At 43.2% G+C, this 20,588-nt stretch overlaps 1 protein-coding gene across 2 annotated transcripts in view; it reads left to right on the forward strand.

Moving 5' to 3' along the window:
* Window positions 1–20,588, forward strand: part of Apba1 (amyloid beta precursor protein binding family A member 1) — a 206,192-nt gene that overhangs the window by 153,016 nt on the left and 32,588 nt on the right. For both annotated transcript variants that reach the window (XM_051146264.1, XM_051146263.1), the window contains exon 3: window positions 19,290–19,385. In XM_051146264.1, the coding sequence (XP_051002221.1) occupies window positions 19,290–19,385 (96 nt within the window). The remainder of the gene's footprint in view (window positions 1–19,289; window positions 19,386–20,588) is intronic.

Consider the following 20,588-nt stretch of genomic DNA (forward strand, 5'->3'; position numbering starts at 1 on the left):
AACCAGGTCAACCAGGGTGCTGGATTCTCAGTGGTCACCAAGGTCAGAAGCAGGATATCTTGGGGAAGACATGATCACAGGGAGGGTCCTTTGTTGGTCATATCCATGGCTCGTGTGCATTGAGGTACACCGGAGAGCAGCAGTGCTGAGCTGCCTGGAGCCTGGGTTTTAGGTTCTTCTGAGCTTTGTCTAGACCTTGGAGACTCATAGTCCCTACCTGAGGTGAGGGCTGGTGAGGGCTGCCTGATTCTAAGGCATTGATGGTTATATCCAGTGCTTGCTTTGGCTGTCAGCAGGTTCTGATGTCCGGACATTGAGCAGAAGTGTCTCTATCATATAAGCCACTACAGTTTGTTTTCTTTTCTTTTCTTTCTTTTCCTAAGTGTTCACTATGGAGTTGAACCTGGGTCCTTTGGAAAAGAACCAGTAATTTAATCACTAAACAATCTCTCAGTGGGGCAAGAGTCTTAGTATGCTCCCTTACCTCACAGGGCTAATTGGGGTGGGGACTGGCCAACAGTGGGCACTAGGTCTTGTGCTCCTCTGTGACCTCAGAACACAACCTGGCAGTAGGGTCCTAAGTCTTTGCACATTTCCTGACCTCAGAGCATGAGCAGCAGTTAAATTCTAAGTCTTGCCTCCATCCATGACCTGTGCCTTACTTTTCTACTGAAGTAGAAGAGAATTAGGACTGTGGCCCCTACTCATAAGGTGAAAGCCCATCTTAATATGTTATAGTGTAGTCTGCACCTTAGGCATTGTACAAGACCCCAGGGATACTTGTGTGATGGACAAGGATCTGTCTGCATAGTGTTCTACTTAGGCCAATCCTTTATCAAGTCCACAGGCAGACCTTTCAGCCTATTCTGATTTTAAGGCTTTCATATGAACCCTTACTTGATGTCTGAGACTACTGCCACATAACAGATCATCTTGAGATTTAGCAGCATAAAACAACCCACATATCTGTTTCAGAGCCTCTGTGAGGCTATAAGTGGGCATCAGGGAAAAACTCTGCTTCTAAGCTCCCGTGCTGTGGGCAGGATTTAACTCTTCAAAGCCAATTGGCTGACAGCCTCAGTTTCCCATTGACAGTGGCCAGGGTACTTTGTCCTATGGGCATCGTGTCACCCTTGAAGTATGCAACACAAGAAGGCTCCAGAGTCTGATGGCAAGATGGAAGCAATAGTCCTTGGTAATCCAACACAGAATGACATTGCACCACTGTCATCTTATTTCAATGTTTAGGCTGATATCTGACCCATATGTCCTTCCCAGGGAGAGGTGTCTCCCTTGACTTTGAGGACAGAAGTACCTACCACCAGGCTGTAGCCTTTAGCCCTGCTCAGCCTCACTTGGGCCTCTAGTTGACCCAGTATATTGTATATGAAGTATGTCATTTCTCTCTGGACCAAGATGCAGGGATGATTGGGGGCATGGATTTCAGGGGACTTCCTGGGGTTGGGAGAGGCATTAAAGGTGGGAGGCCTGCAGAGTGAAGCGGCCTTGAGGCTGCCTGCTGTCCTAGCACTGTGCTGTCTCTCTCTAGTGTGCTGTGTGGTTCCTATTCTTTATGCTACCATCTCAGCACCATCTTGCTACTAGCAAATTTTTCCATCACAGATGTGATCCATAATTGATGCGGCCTGGAGAAGGTGGTGATGAATAATGAAGGAGGTTTCAGGTACAGAGTGAACATGAAAGGGAAGGAAGAATGAAAACAAAACAGCCAGGGGAAGCGGTTCACGTTCCAACACGCCAAAAGGATGCTGCGTGAAGGTGCTTCCTGTGTCACAGAAGGCCTGGGCTTTGATTTAGAGTGTTCTGTTGTCTGATAACTTAATTCGTGGGTGAGCTGGTCCTCTCTGGCTAATACCTGAGAAAGATGACAAGCTTTCTGTGGTAGCAGTGGCTTCCAGAGCCTTGTTCTAGTGGTCCCAAAAGCACTTTCTGAGCCAGAGAGAGTTAGCTGGCAGCGAGTCTTAGTCCGGACACTTCGTAACCAACACCCAAAGATTTCTTCACTTAAAATAGGTAACAGAAAGAAAAAAAACCATGTGGAGAAATGTCTAACTCAGTCATCTAGGAACACCTTGTTCACTGTCCTGCAAAGGGCTTTCCTTCTTGAATGGTGGCTAATAGTTACAGGTATTGCAGGCCACCAGCCAGGGGCATGGAGGGTACACCCTGATCCCACCAAGACTGATTAGACTCAGAGGATGAAAGATATGGGCCAGTCCAGGGAAGCTTGCCCACACATAGGAAACCACCAGTTCCGAATGGTTGGTTTTCCAGCTATAAATTGCTTTAGATCCTGTGTGTTTTGTTCTACCATTTAGCCCCGTCCACAGCTCATTAACTAGAGCCCTGCTGACAGGTTTGACAGAGGGCTTGCTGAGTAGGAAGCTGATGCTCCTCAAGAGCCTTTGTGCACCAGGTCCCTCCCTGCCACCCCAGCTCCATGAATCAGAGCATAAGAACTCTGGAGCCTCCCCCATCTGGTGCAACCCCCTCCCACCTCAGCTTCCCTGGGTTCTCTCCAGATCAGTTCTACTGATACATGTCTTCCTTCCTCTTGTTGGCTCTGGCTCAGCAGGTACAGTTATATTCTAGCTCAACTTGGGATCATCTGTTGGCTTGGCCCAAGCCATGCCAACCACAGGGCAGCTCTTTTCTGATTTGTCAGAGCCCCCTCTCACTTGTGACACAGGGGGAGGGGTTGTCAGAGCACAGTGACAGATCATGCAGTTAGTGGAAGGGGGTGGGTACACTTCCAGCAGCCTGTGCCATTGGGGCCCAGCCATCAGTGATCAGGGTTTCCTAAGCACACTCCAGGCACCCAGATGCATTCTGATCAAGGCCTAAGAGCGTTTGCAGCCACCTCCTTCCCCAGAGCTGGATGCTTCTTCACAGGTTCTATAAACACAACAGAGTTTGGGGAGTGTGAAAGTCTCTGGTAGCACCTCTGAGCTGAGTGTATTTTCCCCAGAAATAGTAGGTGCCGCTGACGACAAGAGTGAGCCAGATTCTTCTCAGAAATATCAGCTGACGATGCTGCACCAATGACTTGAGACATTCCCGGCCACCGGCCACTGAAGGGTTAATACAGAGGGTCAGACACTCTGGAGGTGGTCACGTCTCCTATTACTGGTTGCATTATTGACGAGGGCACCTGACACCACCAAAAGTGTCCACCAAGCGCCACTGAGATCAGTTCACCCCAGCTCACAAGTGGATGCAGTAAGACTCACCCCGTTGCCCAAACAGCAGTTGGAAAGATGGAGAACTTTTGGATGTACCAATTTGAAAGTCATGAAGAAGAGGTATGTGTCCCTTGGGCTGCACCAGGGTCTCCTGCCTGGCTTCCGTCCTCTGCTTCTGGCCTGGCCAGACTGTGAACTGTGCTCTGCATTTCCCTTGATAGGAGGGGATAGGTGAGGAGAGGCCATTACCCAGGATGAAGAAAAGTGAGCTTGGAAGTGAATGGTAGCCTAGAGAGCAGGGGCTGTATTGTACTTAGCCAGGACCTGGGGAAGGTGTGCTTGTTGCTGTGTCTCCCCAGGAGTGCTGTTTTTTATTCTCCGTGTTCTGATGGATGAGTTCATCTGGACACTGCATTCCTGCATTCTAGGCTGTGGTGTCATTTACTGCCAAAGCTGATGCATATCAGTGGTTATTAGTGCCTTGTGCACAAACGTGGTAACAGGTATAATGTCCCCTGCATGGTGCCGGGCATACAGTAAGCCCTTAGAAAACAGTAGCTGTTACCATTTCTAGCAGATGTTGTGCTATTATAAATTGTGGGTGTAGCTGCAGCTCCTCCTCTGCCTGCTTTGATTTGAGACAGGGGTTTTCTAGGCAGTTCAGTTTCTAGGCCTTGAACACACCGTATAGTCCAGGGCATTCTCAAACCCTTTGCTCTTCCTGTCTCGGCTTCCCGAGTGCCAGGATTACAGGTGTGCACCACCACACCTGGCTTGGTTACACTCAGCTCAACTGCATTTACTAACTCATATTTAAGGTGCCTGGGGTTTGCTCTCAGAACCAGGTAGGTGACTGGGAAAGCGTTAGGCAAGCATCAAGGAGTGAACAGACTTGAAAGTGAAGTGAATGAAACACTTTCTTGTTTGTCCAGTTTGATGCATTTCAGATACACCAAGTGACGCCATTTGGAGAGAGAGATGCCCACAGCTTTATCAGGTGATGGGTGGTTTATAATTAACTGGTAAAGCTTTTGGCTTGAGAGCATGGCTTCAGAAGCTTACTCTCTGGTGACGGTGACCAAAAAAAAAAAAATTATGTGTGTTGTTCCCATGACGAAATCACACTCCGAGCTGAGCTCTGCTGAGCATGGCTCCCTAGGGTCCTGGCAGCTTCCACACAGGTTTATGAGCTTAGGAATGGGAACTGAAGGATGTCGTCTGTAGGAAAAGAGAAGGTTAACTGGCAGTTCTCTCCAAGTATTCCACCAGTATTAATTGAATCCATTATGAATGTATATAAAAAACACCTCATTAAGCCCAAGCCATTATCATCTTAATGACATAATTATGCTCATTCAATGCCCATGTTAACTTCACTACTTCCCCACATTAAGGAAATACAAATGTGCATAGATAATATTGTTTGAGTTATACTATAGAGTAGATAATTATGTACTTCTTAATCAGCTTCAAATTTCAGAAGCATGAATATACACTGGAGAAACAAAAAACTTCATTATGCTTAGGTTTTTTTTTCAAAATAATTCTACAGTGGAATTGGGTTAATTTAAAACAACTCAGATAAGTAGGGAAGCAGTGTGTGCTGAACTGGAGAAAGGAATAAAGGCAGCATCTGGGAGCACTGCGACTCAGAGGTCCCATGCAGTCTCAGAACAGAGTTGACCGAAGAACCGGGACGTGTACCATGGCTTGCCCCGTGCCTTATACCTTTGAAATTCCATGTAGAAAAGTAGTAGAAGCAGGTTGCTGTTCAGGCTGTGAAGGATTAAATAGCCGAGTGCTCACTCACAGTGTGTGTAAAAGCCACTTCTGTGAATGCCAGTGCTTACTGCTGTGCCTACTATACTGTCTTAATCTTGCGAGGATGCATGATTTGCAAGCAAGGATGGCAGACCCTCATCCAGAATGAGTGGAGAGCCATGGATGCTGGAACCTCATCCAGAATGAGTGGAGAGCCATAGATGCTGGAACCTCATCCAGAATGAGTGGAGAGCCATGGATGCTGGAACCTCATCCAGAATGAGCAGAGAGCCATGGATGCTGGAACCTCATCCAGAATGAGTGGAGAGCCATGGATGTTAGAACCAAGTGTGTTCTCAGAGCTTACTCTTTTACATAAAACCCATTCTCATTTGCTTTTTCAAATAATACAAGTTAGGTGTCTGTGCATTTTTTATTCATCATATGTTTTGAAATCCTATTGTATATTTCATGAGGGCCTTTGTCTTAGGTACTTGGAGAAGAAACATGTAAATTAATTATAAATCCTGCCTTTGTTGGACTTATTAAAATATTATGCTAGAGTACTGTAGTTTGGTAAAAATACAAGGGAAAAAGTCAAGGTGTACATGAAAGGCACAGATAAAATGCATGCAAGACATTCAAGAGGGAATCCTCGGGCCCTAAGAGGATTGGGAAGATCGCATACGAGGAGTAATATTTACAGTGGCCTTTTGAGGCTCATGTGTACACAGGGCCCAGGCAAGGGTTAGAAATGAAATCACTGAGCAGAAGCATCAAGGTCACAGGCTGGAAACAGGACATGATTCTGTTTGGCTCAATGAAGAAGAGTTAGAACAAAGTGGCAGTGCTGGGGGGAGGGGGCTGGGGAGTTATAGCTGAGCCTCGGGGTGCCTTAAGTATAGAGGTGGTCTGGAACCTGTGCTCCAAGCAAAGAAGATAGATTAAAGGCTTGAATCGAAACCGATTTGTTCAAAGCTTTTTATGAAGAGAGAAAATAGGTCCCTGGTGAAAAAGGCTTGTGAACTCTTCATGCTCTCATTTGGTATATGGCTCCTCAGTCATTGGGGGTGGGTGTTGCTGGGAGAAAAGCAGGAAGGAAAACCCAGATGTTTCTCTGAATTGTTCTCTTCAGGTGACATTACTAAGTAACTCAACTGCAGGTGATTTGGCCACGCTGTATACGCTTTTAATATTTATTTTTCTCCCTGCCCTTCATTGCAGTGAATTTCTGTGCCTGATTTTCTTTGGAAGAGAGGCACCAGTACTCGCTTGGACTCAAGGCTAGGTGGAGCTAACTGACATCTTTTATGGGTGTCCTGACTCAGAGGTTTACTGGTCATCTCTACTTAACAGGAGGGGAGGTGGTCGTGTCCTTGTAGATCAATCACTACAATAGTGTCACTTTCAACATACAGATCTGCAGCCCTTTCTTGCATGGAAAGCAGTGGATGTGCCAGAAGTTATGCACAGCAGTTGTAGACACCGGCCCCCTAGCTATAGCCCCTAATGAGCTATTTTTAGCAATATGCCATTAAAGTATTAGAGCTTATGAATTAATGTAAAGTCTGTGGTTTGGTTTTATAGAGCCTTCTGCTTGCTTTTTCACTTTATCCATGAATGAATTTTTAATGAGGAAACAAAATGAGATGAAGAAAGCATCCCATGGCTGTCCTGGCCCTCTAAGCACTTGCTGAGACAGACAGACAGACAGACATAAATTTGTGATGTTGGAATTGTAAAAGACTGCTAACATTAGGTGAATGTTGACTAGGTGCCCAGACAACTAGCTACCCATCAGTGTGCGTTTACACCAGCCAGTCCTCCTGCCAGCCTTAGAGGGGGTCAGAACCATCTTGTCCTGTTCTCAGGAAGGGTCAGAAAGGATCAGCTACCTGCCCAGCCTTGGAGCTATCAATAAGGAGGGCTAATTCAGTCTCCTGTCTATTAAATACCAGGGCAGGGATTGAGAATTTAACCACATTTTCATTCTAAAACACAAAATAAGCCTTTTGTTTTTGACCATGATGTAAAATTAAAAGAGCCAAGTCACTTTCAAGGGGAAAAATGTCAACTGTCTTTCCTGTGATCACACTGTTTTATAAAATGGGCCTTTAGTGTCACAGAGCCCCATCTTGGTAGCTTTGAGGACTCAACCTAATGTCTTATGAGTTGACTGGTGTATGCTTTAGCCAGCCACAGACTCGGAGGTCCCCAGGACAAAGTTGGGGTACTGGGATAGGAAAGGGGTCCCTGTGGCCGCTGCTTCCTCTCAGGCTTGAACTGCTTCGTCGCAGCTGTCATAGTGCATTTGAAAATATTTAGAGCATTGCTTTGAAGGGAAGAGAAAGCAATTTGCTTTTTAAGAAAACTCATTGAAGCATAAAATCAAAAAGCCTTCTTGATTCACGTGTGACTTTGGCAGCATGATCAGAAAGGATCTTTTAAATGATGGACATTTCAGTGGCTGTTTTCTGAGGGCTTCACTCAGTCATGTGATGCTCCCGTTCTTTCAGGGTACTGCTAATATTGTCATCATCTTCATCGTTGTCTGCTTCATGCTGCTTCGTGTTCATAAAGAATAGCTTATTTGCTTCATAGTTCAGGCGACAAAGTCCCAGAGTACAGCACCCTCATCTTCCAAGGGCCTGTGTGCTGTGTGATAGCATGGTGGAAGGCAAGCATGCATGGAAGAAAGGAAGGATGAACTCTATCTGGTTTGGTTTGATTTCCGTTGCTATGATAAACAGCATGGTCAAAAGCAACTTGGGCAATAAAGGTGTTATTTTATCAAACACTTGTAGGTCACACGCTATCACTGAGGAAGTCAGGGCTGAAACTGGAACTGAAGACATAGAGGAATGCTGGTTACTTCTGCTCAGCCGGCTTTCTTACACACCCCAGAAGCCCCTGTCCAGGGCTAGTCCTGTCCGAAGTGGGGTAGGCTCCCCTGCATCAGTTAGCAATCTAGAAACTGCCCTCAGGCCAGTCTGATTGGGACAATCCCCTAGCTGATACTCCCTCAGATGCTCTGGGCTATGCAAGCCGACAGACAACTAAAGCTGACTATGGGCCCCTCCCGTCCTCAGCCCATGTCCAGGAACAGCCAAAACATCTCCTGCAGAACAGGTCATGTCATTAAGGTCCCACCCTCAACACTGGGAAGCTGAGCATTAAGTGGATAATGTAGGGACACATTCAGCCTCGCTGGGGGATGTGGGAGCTTTTTCATCCTATGGTAATTATTAAAGGGCATCTGTTATAAACTGATCTTTTTATCATTGTAGAATGGCATTCTTTGTCTCTTTTTTGCATTTTTTCATTTAAGTTCTGCTTTATCAAGCCTTACTGTAGTTATTCCTGTTTGCTGATGTTTTCCATGTATCATGTGTGATGTATCATTTTCTTTTTTAATATTTATATATATACATTTATATTATTACACGTACATAAAATAAACTACATACGGCAAGAAGAACCACAAAAAACCCAGGACTTATATTAATGTTACATTCATAGTGTTTTGGCTATTTGTATTTGGCAACCTTGAAGAAAACACCTTTCCTATCTTGGTGAGTCTAAAATTCTGAACATAAATCAATATCTATCATATCTCATCTCTCTCAAATTAAAACATTGATCTAGACCTAAACACATCTTAACCCCTAAACAACTAAACTTAATTGTAAAACTAAAACTATCTGGTCTTCAACTCCATCAGAGACTTGAGAAGGAATAAAAATAATTACCTGATTGACAGGAAATGCAGGTCAGCAGCTTCCAAAGTGAAAAAAATCCTTGAACAGTCACCCAAAACTCTCTGTAATATTGGAGCATCATCTTCAGCCTCCTGGCCCAGTATATCTGACAGACATATTTGTGAGGCAGGAACTATTGGGGACTTGCTTACCTTGTCTTGGCAGAGTTTGGCTGTTGATTCTGCCTGCATCCAAACTTGCCCATTTTTAGGCAGAATTCTAATAGTGGCCAAAACAAGGACATTTTGCTCAGTGGCTGCTTTGCCATATTTGAAGCCATCTCCATAAGGAGGTTCTTTGATGCTCATCATCTTCTTTGAGGTAGGCTAGATGTTGCCAGGAGTTAACCTATCTTACTGTCAATGAATCTTTAAAATAGTAAAAAGTAAAAAAAAAAAAAAAAATTTTAAACTTTAAATGTCATATTCTATATGACTCTGAGGTTTTTGAAGACCTTACCTAACTATTTTACCTTATCTATATATAGAATCATATCTATCTGTTAAACCTAGGATGTATATTCTTGTAATATAAATAGACGAGTAATTGACATGACCATGATTTGATCCACTAACAATTAACTTGTATAACTTACTAGTCCTAAACAGCCTGAAATAGCACTTTCAAAGTATCCGAGGTAAACCTTGCATTCTACTTGAGTTGCATGGGTGCAATACCTCATATTACAGTAGAAATACATGTAATGTGTGTGAAGAAAAATCTTAAATTTGAATTCAATACCAGTGTATCAAAATTAAATTTATTTCACATCAATATACAAAATTCTATGCCAGTGAATTAAAAATAACCTTGTGAGTAACAATTAAGGGCTTAAGTTGAGGAGTAGATTCAATAATTTCCTTTTTGTCCTATCATCCCTACATATTTCTATATTCCCCCTTCTTTCTTTTCAACCCTATTTTCAAACCTAGGAAAGAAAGATAAAGGAAAAGAGAGACATCCTTGAGTCCAACCTCATTTTCTCTCTGAATAAGACCAACAATAACTTATAACCAACTCCCAATGAAAATAAACATCTATATCCCAAGAAAGCAACCAAAAACCTACCCAACCACCCTTAAGGGAAATGGGGCACCATTCTCTTAAGGTTTCTTCCAGCTGATTTGGGACAAATAATACTTTTGTAGGGACCCAAATAAAATTGGGGAAAATGGTTAAACAAGCTAGGAATATCATTTGTGATCCAGTTTCTAAATGTTGAGAAATTTCAGGCTTAGTAGAAGTCCTGTGTGGAACAGTCTGAAATGCTGGACCAATTGGGATCAGAAGCTTTGTTCAAAGCTGTCCTGGGAGATGTCCTGCTCTGATAAGGAACAGCAACCTGAAACACTTGGTGCTTGAACATGAAGGATGCAGGATAATTGATCTTTCAAGGTCTGTAAAAAAAATGTGTAGGTATTATATTGCTAGGAGTTGCATTGAATCTGTAGATTGCTTTTGGTAGGAGGGCCATTTTTACTATATTGATTCTCCCAATCCACAAGCATGGAAGATCTTTCCATTTTCTGATGTCTTCTTCAATTTCTTTCTTCAGAGACTTGAAGTTTTTCACATAAGTCTTTCACTTGCTTCGTTAGAATTACAGCAAGATATTTTATATTATTTGTGGCTATTGTGAAGGGTGTGGTTTCCCTAATTTTTTTCTCAGCCTGTTTGTCCTTAGTATACAGGAGGGCTACTGACTTTTTTGAGTTGATTTTTTTTATCCAGCCACTTGGCTGAAGGTATTTATCAGTTGTAGCAGTTGCTTGGTAGACTTTTTGGGGTTATTGCTGAATACTATCATATTATCTGAGAATAATGATACTTTGACTTCTTCCTTTCCTATTTGTATCCCCTTGATCTCCTTTAGTTGTCTTATTGCTCTAGCTAGGACTTCAAGTACTATATTGAAGAGATACAGAAAGAGTGGACAGACTTGTCCCTGATTTCAGTGGAATTGATTTAAGTTTCTCTCCATTTAGTTTAATGTTGGGTAGAGGCTTGCTGTATATTGCCTTTACTATATTTACTATGCTTTGGTATGTGCCTTGTATCCTTGACCTGTCTTAAGACTTTTAACATGAAAGAGTATTGGATTTTGTCAAATACTTTTTCAGCATCTAAGGAGATGATCATGTGAGTTTTTTCCCTTCAGTTTGTTTGTATGGTTGATTACATTGATGGATTACCACCCCGGCATGCCTGGGATGAAACGTACTTGGTAATGGTGGGTGAGATTTTTGATGTGTTCTTGAATTCAGTTTGTGAGTATTTTATTGAGTACTTTTCATCAGTGTTCATGAGGGAAATTGGTCTGAAATTCTCTTTCTTTGTTGGGTCTTTATGTAGCTTATGTATTAAAGTGACTGTGGCTTCATAGAATGAGTCTGGTAGTGTTCTTTCTGTTCTATTTGGTAGAATAGTTTAAAGAGTATTAGTATTAGTTCTTCCTTGAAGGTCTGGTAGAATTCTGTGCTGAATCCATCTGGCCCTGAGCTTTTTTTGATTGGGAGAATTTTAATGACCACTTCTATTTCCTTAGGGCATATGGGACTATTTAATTTGTTTGCCTGATCTTGATTCAACTTTGGTAAGTGGAATTTATCAAGAAATTTGTCCATATCATTTAGATTTTCTAATTTTGTGGCATATAGGCTTTTGAAGTAAGACCTAATGATTCTTTGGATTTCCTTGGTATCTGTTGTTATGTTTCCCTTTTCATTTCTGATTTTGTTGATTTGGATACTCTCCCTTTGCCTTTTAGTTAGCTTGGCTAAGGGTTTATCTATCTTATTGATTTTCTCAAAGAACCAGCTCTTAGTTTTGTTGATTCTTTGAATTGTTTTTTGTTTGTTTGTTTCAAATTTATTAATTTCAGCCCTAGGTTTGATTATTTCCAGATATCTACCCCTTTTGGGGTAGATGTCTGCTTTTTTCCCCTGTTGTTTTCATGTGTTCCATTAAGTTGCTTGTATGTAATGTCTCTAATTTCTTTTTGAAGGTACTTCATGCTATGAACTTTCCTCTTAGCACTGCTTTCACTGTGTCCCAAAGGTTTGTATATGCTGTGCCTTCATTTTCATTGAATTCTATGACATTTTAAATTTCTGTCTTTATTTCATCCCTGACCCAGTTGTCATTGAGTAGAACATTGTTCAGTTTCCATGTGTTTGTAGGCTTTTTTTAATTCTATTGTTGAAGTTCAGCTTTAGGCCATGGTGGACTAATAAGATGGAGGGGATTATTTCAATTTTTTGTATCTGTTGAGGCTTGCATTGTGACTGATTATATGGTCAATTTTGGAGAAGGTTCAGTTTGGTGCTGAGAAGGTATATTCTTCTGTGGTTGGGTGAAAAGTTCTGTGCATGTCTATTAGGTCCATTTGATTCATGACCTCTGCTAGCTTCATTATTTCTCTATTTAGTTTCTGTCTCAAAGATCTGACCATTGGTGAGAGTGGGATGTTGAGGTCTCCCACTATTAATGTGTTGGGATCAATGTGTGATTCAAGCTTTAAAAGTGATTCTTTTTCAAATGTGGGTATCCCTGTTTGGGGGCATAGATATTCAGGATTGTGATGTCCTCTTGGTGGATTTTTCCTTTGATGAGAACAAAGTATCCTTCCCCATCTTTCCTGATTAATTTTAATTGAAAGTCTATTTTATTAAATATTAGAATGGCTACTCCAGCTTGCTTCTTGGGTTCGTTTGCTTAGAAAATCTTTTTCCAGCCTTTTACTCTCAGGTAATATTTATCTTTGTTGCTGAGTTATGTTTCTTGAATACAGCAGAATGTTGGATCTTGTTTCTGCAGCCATTCTGTTAGTCTGTGTCTTTTATTGGAGAGATGAGGCCATTGATGTTGAGAGATATTAGTGACCAATAATTGTTGGATCCATTTATTGTGGAGTTGGTGGTGATCATGTATTTCTGTGCCTGTTTTGGTTTTGCTGTTGTGAGATTTATTTATATATTGTGTTTGCTTGGATGTGGTTAACCTCATTGTGTTGGTGTTTTCCTTCTAATATGTTCTGTAGAGCTGGGTTGGTGTATAAATTTGTAAAAATTTGGTTTTGTTGTGGAACATCTTGTTTTCTCCATCTATGGTGATTGAAAGTTTTTCTGGATATAGTAGTCTGGGCTGGCATCTGTGGTCTCTTAGTGTCTGGATGACATCAGCCCAGGTCCTTCTTGTTTTCATGGTCTCTGTTGAGAAGTCAGGTATAATTCTGATGGGTCTGCCTTCGTGTGTTACATGGCCTTTTTCTCTTGCTGCTTTTAATGTCCTTTCTTTGTCCTGCAGATTTAGTGTTTTGATTATTATGTGGTGGGAAGAATTTCTTTTCTGGTCTAGCCTATCTGGTGTTCTGTAGGCCTCTTGTGTATTCAAGGACATCTCTTCCTTTAGGTTGGAGATATTTTCTATGATTTTCTTGAAAACATTTTCTGGTCCCGGGAACCTGGCGTCTTCCTTTTCATCTACTCCTGTGATCCTGAGTTTACACCTTCTTATGGTGTCCTTGATTTCTTGGATGTTTTATGTTACGAGTTTTTCTGTTTTAATATTGTCTTTGAGAGATGTATCAATTTCTTCTATTGTATCTTCAGCCCCTGAGGTTCTCTCCTCCATGTGTTTGAGTTCTTTGTCAATACTTATCTATTCAATTCCTGATCTCTTCTCTAAATTTTCCATTTCCAAGGCTTCCTCGATTTGTGTTTTATTAATTGATTTTATAATTCTCAAACGATGGTATAAGCATAGCTTTAAGGTCATTTTCCTGAGATTCCACTGCATTAGTGTGTCTATTGTTGCCTGTGCTTTCTGGAGGAGCCATGCTGTCCTGGTTTTTTGTTCTTTGTCTTCTTACTCTTTCCTTTAGTCATCTGCTGAGGGGGCTCAGCTTTTCTAAGCTGGCAGTCAAGGCAGCGAGTCCCTTTGGAAGGCAGCTGTTTTATTTACTAGCTTGGCAGACGCTGTCATCCTGGAGCGAGATTTCTCTGAGCTCTGCCGCCTAGGATTGGAGGGTTCCTCTCACTACATGTCTCCTCAGAGGAATCAGCTGCAGAGTAGAACAGTGGCGTGGAGGCCAGACCGCTGACTCGCTGTATGGGCTGTCTTGGTTTCGCAGTGCTGGTCCTCTGTTCCCCAGGGGCCTACACTCACTCCAGGACTCAGAAGAGTGCCCTGTGCTTGGAGCTTGTGATTCCCAACCCCAGGGAATGTCCAGCCGCAATAGGAGTAGTGGGAGGGCGAGCTTCTTTTTATCCTCCCCAATTGTTCAGTCTGAGAAGTCCCCAAGACTGTGTTTTGGATCAGCAGTCTGTTCCCTCACGGGTATTGCTGAACTCTGTAGATCCTCCGTTCCCCAGGGGCCTGCACTTGCTCCAGTATTCAGAGGAGTCCAGAGTACTTGACATTTGTGCCTTCTGAACTGGAGGTTGTCTGGCTGCGATGAGAAGCTTGATGCCCCTGCTTTGTTCTCTGCAGTCTGCTTCCCAGCCTCTGCTCCTCTGCTCTCCATATGCAGTACATACTGGGTGCCCCATCTTGTCCATCAGCCTGTGTCATTTTCTAAAACGTTGCTTTAGTCTCGTGATTCTTTCCTGGAGAAGTGAGTTCATTGTATTAAGTATATAGTCTTTTCTTTTTAACCCACTCATTCAGTCTGTTTTGATTGGTAAGTGCAATCCAGTTACATTCAAGGTTGCTCCTGAGAAGCATGAACTTCCTGTCTTGTTAATTTTACAGGGCTTGCTTTGCTGTTCCCCCTTCACATCATGATACCTTTCTGTCCTGCTGAGGCTAATTCTCTATGTGTGTGATGCATCTGTCCTCCTAGTAAGCTTTGTGTGTACTCAGGTGTCTTCAGGGCAGTAACTACCCTTCCGTTTTTACACTAGGGTCCCTGAAGTACATCTCAGAACACTGGTCTACAGGGGATCTGTCCTCTTCATTATTATCTGGTAATGTTCCTGGCTGTGGTTCTGAAGGGCTTTCTTCTCCCATTATTTTGAATGTATCATCCCATTCTCTTGTCAGTGAGGTTTCTGCAAAGCAGCCTACTGTAAGTCTGGGGGACATTCCCTTACATGGGCCTCTTCTCTTGCTAGTTCAAGATTCTTTGCCATGTGCTCCTGTCATTTTGACTGTAAGAAGCTTTGGCAAGGGTCTGTTTGGGTTGGATCTATTGTCATGTGAGCTTCCAGAATCTAGATGTCCACATGTCTGTAAGATTTGAGAGCTTTGGGGAAATTTTCCCATGAAAAAATATTTCTGTGTCTTTCCCCTTTACTTTCTTCAGTTCCTATGGTGAAAAAGTGTTTTTACTTAATGGTTTCCCATGTTTCCTAGAGTTGCTTCATCCTCGTATATTGTTGTTAATTTTTTGTCTGACTAGGTAACTTCTGAGAGGAGCTGTTCTCAAATTCTGAGATTTCTCCTTCGACCTGATATGGAAGCTTCCTTTGTATTTTTCATGTCACCAATGGACATTTTTACTTCCAAGCTTTCTTATTAGTTCTTGTTTTGTGTGACTTATCTTTGGAGGATGTCTCACTCATATCCTGAATCCTGAATTGTTTTTCTCATTTCTTTGTACTGCTTACCTCTTTCATGCCTCACTGGGTTTCCTTCAGAGTGCTGCTTAATTTTATTTCTTTATTTTAGGCATTTCATAGGTTTCTTTCACATAGATCTATTTCTGCATAGTTATTTTTCCTTGCGAGCATCATGTTCCCTTTCATATTTCTTGTGTCGATGGTGTCTGCATATCTGGTGTAGCATTCTATTTCTTCACATTTTATAAAGCAGCTTTCGTAGGAAAAGATATTTCTGTTTAGATGGGATACAGGACATCAGCTAGATGGGTTCTTTTCTTTTGAGTTTAGCTCTAGTGGGTTCCAAAGCAACCTTTGATTTCTTTGCCTTTGATTGGTGTCAGCAGTGTCTATATTATATGGGGTCATGGCATAGGCTTCTGTATGTGCCTGTAGAGTTACAGAGTTGATCCCTGAGTACACAGAGGCAGCATGGCAGCTGAAATAGCTTAGGTGTTGTAGAATGTGGGGAGGATAGGTCTGTCCTCATGTCGTCACGGGAAGGACTGGTGACATTGATGGTTGCAGCAGCAGCAGTAGCAACACTGCCTCTGCAGCCACACCTTGTGAAGGAGACCTCCAGGATTCTCAGGATATGAGTGGGAGATGCTGGGTCTGATGTGGAGCCATAGAATGGGGCCAGGCTTTCCTTGGCTCCACAAGATGAGCACATAGGTACTAGCGTCTGTGGCTCACACAAGCAGCTTCCCAGCATTCATCTTGTGAATTACCAAATCACATTTGCTTCCTACCCTTTGCCTAAGATTGAAGACCCATATAGTAGCCCAGTAGGCATGAGAATCTAACACAGATATACCATGATAATGTTTGCCTCTGACATAGGCTTTGAAAGTGAAACCCATTATCTAATTTCTTTTTACTTTATGTATACCCAGTGAGAGGTTGAGGGAAACAGAAGGCATTGACGCAGGTATTTGAATAGCTTTGTAAGAGCTGGGTCTGTCTAAAGGAGCTTGTGCATGCTTGCCTTGGTCAGTATCTTGGGGTTTTATTGCTGTGAAGAGACACCATGACCATGGTAAATTCTTATAAGGAAAACGTTTAATTGAACTGTCTTAACAGTTTCAGAGGTTTAGTCCATTATCATCATGGCAGGAAGCATGGCAGCGTCCAGGCAGACATGGCGCTGGAGAAGGAGCTGAGAGTCCTACATCTTGATTCACAGGCAGCAGAAGGAGACTGTGTCACACTGGACATAGCTTGAGCATAGGAAGCCTCAAAGCCCGCCCACAATAACACACTTCCTCCAACACCACCTAATAGTGCCAGTCTCTATGGACCAAGCATTCAAACACATGAGTCTGTCTAGTGAGGGCCATTCCTATTCAAACCACCTCAGTCAGCAAGTGACAATTTGTAGCCCTGTGTGTCAAAAGAACGTCCCTGGAGCCTAAGTTGGAGTCCTCACAGGAAAAATAGATTTCTAGAGTTCAAGACGAGCAGTGAGTGTTCTACACAGAGAAGCAGAGGGACACTACAGTAGAGGACTCACCACTGACCACTAAAAGAAATCGTCCCAGGGAGGCAGTGGGCAGTGTTGCTCCATGCCTTCTTTCAGTGCAGGTTGGAAGCAGGGTAACCAGTCCTTTGTCCATGCCTCCCTTTGCTGACCACCTAACTACTTTGAAGACCTAAGCCTAGACACCTGCATTATCATGGAGACAGGATCCCTACTGATTAAGAGTTCTTGGGGATTAGGCATACTCGCAAACAAGTTTTAACATAAACCAGAGCACATTACATAGGGGAGAAGTGAGCTATGATTGGTATCTCAGAAAGCCCAGTAAGGGGCGTGCTCCTGAGCTGAGCTTTGACATAGGGAAAAGGAAGGGGAGACACGGATGGAGAAAACCCACCTGAGTCTGTACGTGGGCAAAAGGCACAAGCACAGGTGTCTGGCGAGAGTGGGCCCCTGCTCAGGTCAGGGTGGGGCTGTAGAAGCTTTATTGGGGGATGATCAGCACACTCATGTCCTCTCTTCCCCAGCATTCCCTGGTAGGCACCCGGCACTAACCATCTGTCAGTGTGAGTTCTACCTTCCACATCCCTGCCCACTGTCCAGATAGCTTGTCTCCCCACATCACCAGAGGAAGGTCCCATGCCCACAGGGTGGGAAGAAATCTATTTGCAGAATATTGGGGTGGAAAATAAAGAAATGGGAAATATGAGGCTGTCAGGTAGTTCTGTATGAGGATGTCCAAGGTCCTGAAAGCAAGCAGTTCAAAAAAAAAAAAAAAAAACCCAACTACAGCTTTGCTAAGACTCAGTGCAAACCTTAAGTCTTTGGGACAGAGAAAATTTCTTTGGGGGAAAAATCAAGCCACAAATATCGAAAGATGCTTTTTCAATGTGAAAAACTGGGGAGATTTAAGGCATTAAATTCTCATCCTTTTCCAAATTAATTTTGAGTCAGTCAAACAGTGCTGAGTCAGTAAGCACCCAGCAGCTCTCTTGGGCACTGACTGGAAACTTCTTCAGGCTTCTTTTGAAAGGTGTGTAAGGCTGCTTTATTGTGGCCAGGGGCCGTGGAGCCTGGACTGCTTTATATCTGCTGTCACCTTATGCTTGCCCTTCGGCCTTGACTGTGGTGACATGTCTCAGTGCCACCATGTAAGGGACTCATGGGCTCTCATCTCCCCGCTGAGAATCAAATAGCCATATGATCCGAGACCAGGATCCCACAGCCTCTTAGCTAAGTAGTGCATTGCACTGTGTCATCTTTCAGTGTCCCCTGTATTTCTTGTAATTCAGACTTTTTGGAAAAGTTTTCACTTATTTTTAAATAATGCTTGCTGGGGTTCTCTGATCTCTTAACATGCTCTCCCCCAACCCCCAACACACACACACACACACACACACACAACTTCACTGTTTGTGAAACATTCTTTCTTCCTGTGAGAAGATATTTTACTACTGTCCCTGTGCCTTAACTTCCCCCAAAGGGGCCACCTGCTGGAAGTCAGATGTGCACAAGTGCTGCTTTCCGTAGCTGAGGATTTGCCTTGCTGGCTCCCATCTCCACACTTCCTGGGAGAACACATCCTGCATGGCTCCTTTTATGTTGCACATGGGTCCTCAGATATCACACACAGCTGGGAAGCACCACAGACTTCCTCCCCCACCCCCAGTGCCATCACTGCGGAATTAGTAACCATCTCTGAGGCTACCCAAAGATGACCCTCATCTTTCAAGATTTCAGGAGCTCACAGAACTTTCTGGTGTCATATGGGGAGGGGGATGTTTCCAGGCCTGTATTTGCCATATTGCTTGCTTTTTGGGCCATTCATTCAGCACATACTTACAAGATACTTGCTGTGTTCTATGTTCACAGCTATCACCTGCCCGTGTCCACCCACTGAGGCACTGCCACACTGACACAGGGGCCTGCTTCCCAAACCTGTTTGTCTAAGCCTTATTTTCAAGTCTGTCATTTGACAGAGGATTCTAACATATGCTGACATGTTCCAGAACAGTGTGGTTTTAATGTTGAAATTTGTCTGAATTTTCAGTGGCCTACGAATTAAGAGAGACAACATATAGACATCTGAGCTGACAAGGAAAATGCAGTGGGTGGTTCTAGTTTTCAATTTTTCCATTCAGATCATCTTAGGCAGGTGATATGTAAATATGTGTAATCTAAGTATTTAACTTTAACTAAGAAAAAATTAAAATATTGTATAATAACCCTTATTTAAGTTTGATGCCTACTGTCGGTCTGTATTTTCTTTAAAATATTAGCCCAAGGGAAGAAAAAGACTCAGAGCTATAAAACTCCTTCGAAGAGATGGAGTTGGAAGTTTGCATGGCCAGGTCTGCTCAGTGCGGGTGGCAGCTGTTGTCACAGGCTTCTCCCCATGGCAGTGTCTCCTGGGGCAGGTCTGCCCCTTGCCGCTTGCTACGCAGCCCGCGGGCTCTCACTGCTGTCTGTCCCTCTTGCTGTGTTCCAGTCTCCATCTCCTGGAAGTTCCTCACCTCTGGGTGCTGAGTCATCAAGCGTACCCCTTCATCCCGGTGACCCCACGGAAGCCTCCACCAATAAAGAGGTAGGGCGCCGTCCTTAATCTTCATTCCTATTTTGCTTCACCCCAATAATGCTTTATTGCTTTTACCTCTGCCCTCCCTGATGTAAGCTACACCGAGGAGAAATATTTTCTCTCCTCTCCTCTGTGCAGTTTGTCAATGAACGCTGTGACTGATTGGCCCAGTTTGGTCATCAGTGACCACGAGTGTCTGTTAATTATTGAATATGAGAGTTCAGATCCTCAGGCATACAGCTTACACTCCAGGTGTTCAGTGCCATCTGCAGCTGGTTACGGAACTTTTGTATCGCAGGAAGTTCTACTGGACATTGAATCTCAAAAACTATCTACCGGCATCTTTTTCAAAACAATCTGTGAGGAAGGAATGATCCACATCCGTGCTGTCGGGGGTATTCACTAGCCTCGGGTTCGCATAAAGCTCATGAAATACGGCCAGTAGGACAGCAGAACTGAAATTCTCATTTAACCCTAGGCTTGGGGCTACTCAATGAGAAGGTTGTAGGGTGTCACTTGGGGGCAAGTCTCATGGGGACATATAAGCCTGACAAAGCTCTTAAGTGATGAGATGGCACTAAGATTTCTGGGGCTCGAAAAAGGCAGAGTTTTTTCCCCCTGAGTAGAGCCACTGCCGCCTTCCTGTTGGAGGTCCACACCAGGTGAATGTTTCCCTGTGCAGTGACTGTGTGGGCACGTGTGGATCCAGCAGTAGTTTCTCCTTCATCAGCACTGAGGAGATTTGGTGAAGAGCTATGTCTCATGCTCCCCCACTGTGCTAACAGTTTTATGTTAAATCAACTTGGAAAAGCAAAGCATTGTTTTTACCTGAGTAACAAATTGCTTCTAAAATGTATGTTATTTGTGAGTGAGGGCTATAGTTTTTATTAAATTTTTTCTTCAGGTGATACTAACATTAGCCTGGAAATATGTTTTCTCCTCTGGTCTATTCACTGGAATATAGGTGGCAGGGTCATAGTTTCTGCTGGCCCCTTTGCATTACTTGATACTTAATTTATAGCACATGGATGGGTAAGAAGGAAATGGTGCCATGCCTATGGACTCTAAACAGAGTTCATGTGACCCCTGAAAAATCTTGATGTCTTGGCTTTAATTTCTTCTATTGTTTTCATTTTATCTGAGAAGTGGTGTGTTGCTATGAAGTCGAGACTGGCCTTGAACTCACAATCCTCGTGCCTCCTCCCAATGCTG

Source organism: Acomys russatus, chromosome 5 (assembly GCF_903995435.1).
Source record: "Acomys russatus chromosome 5, mAcoRus1.1, whole genome shotgun sequence".
Taxonomy (NCBI): Eukaryota; Metazoa; Chordata; class Mammalia; order Rodentia; family Muridae; genus Acomys; species Acomys russatus.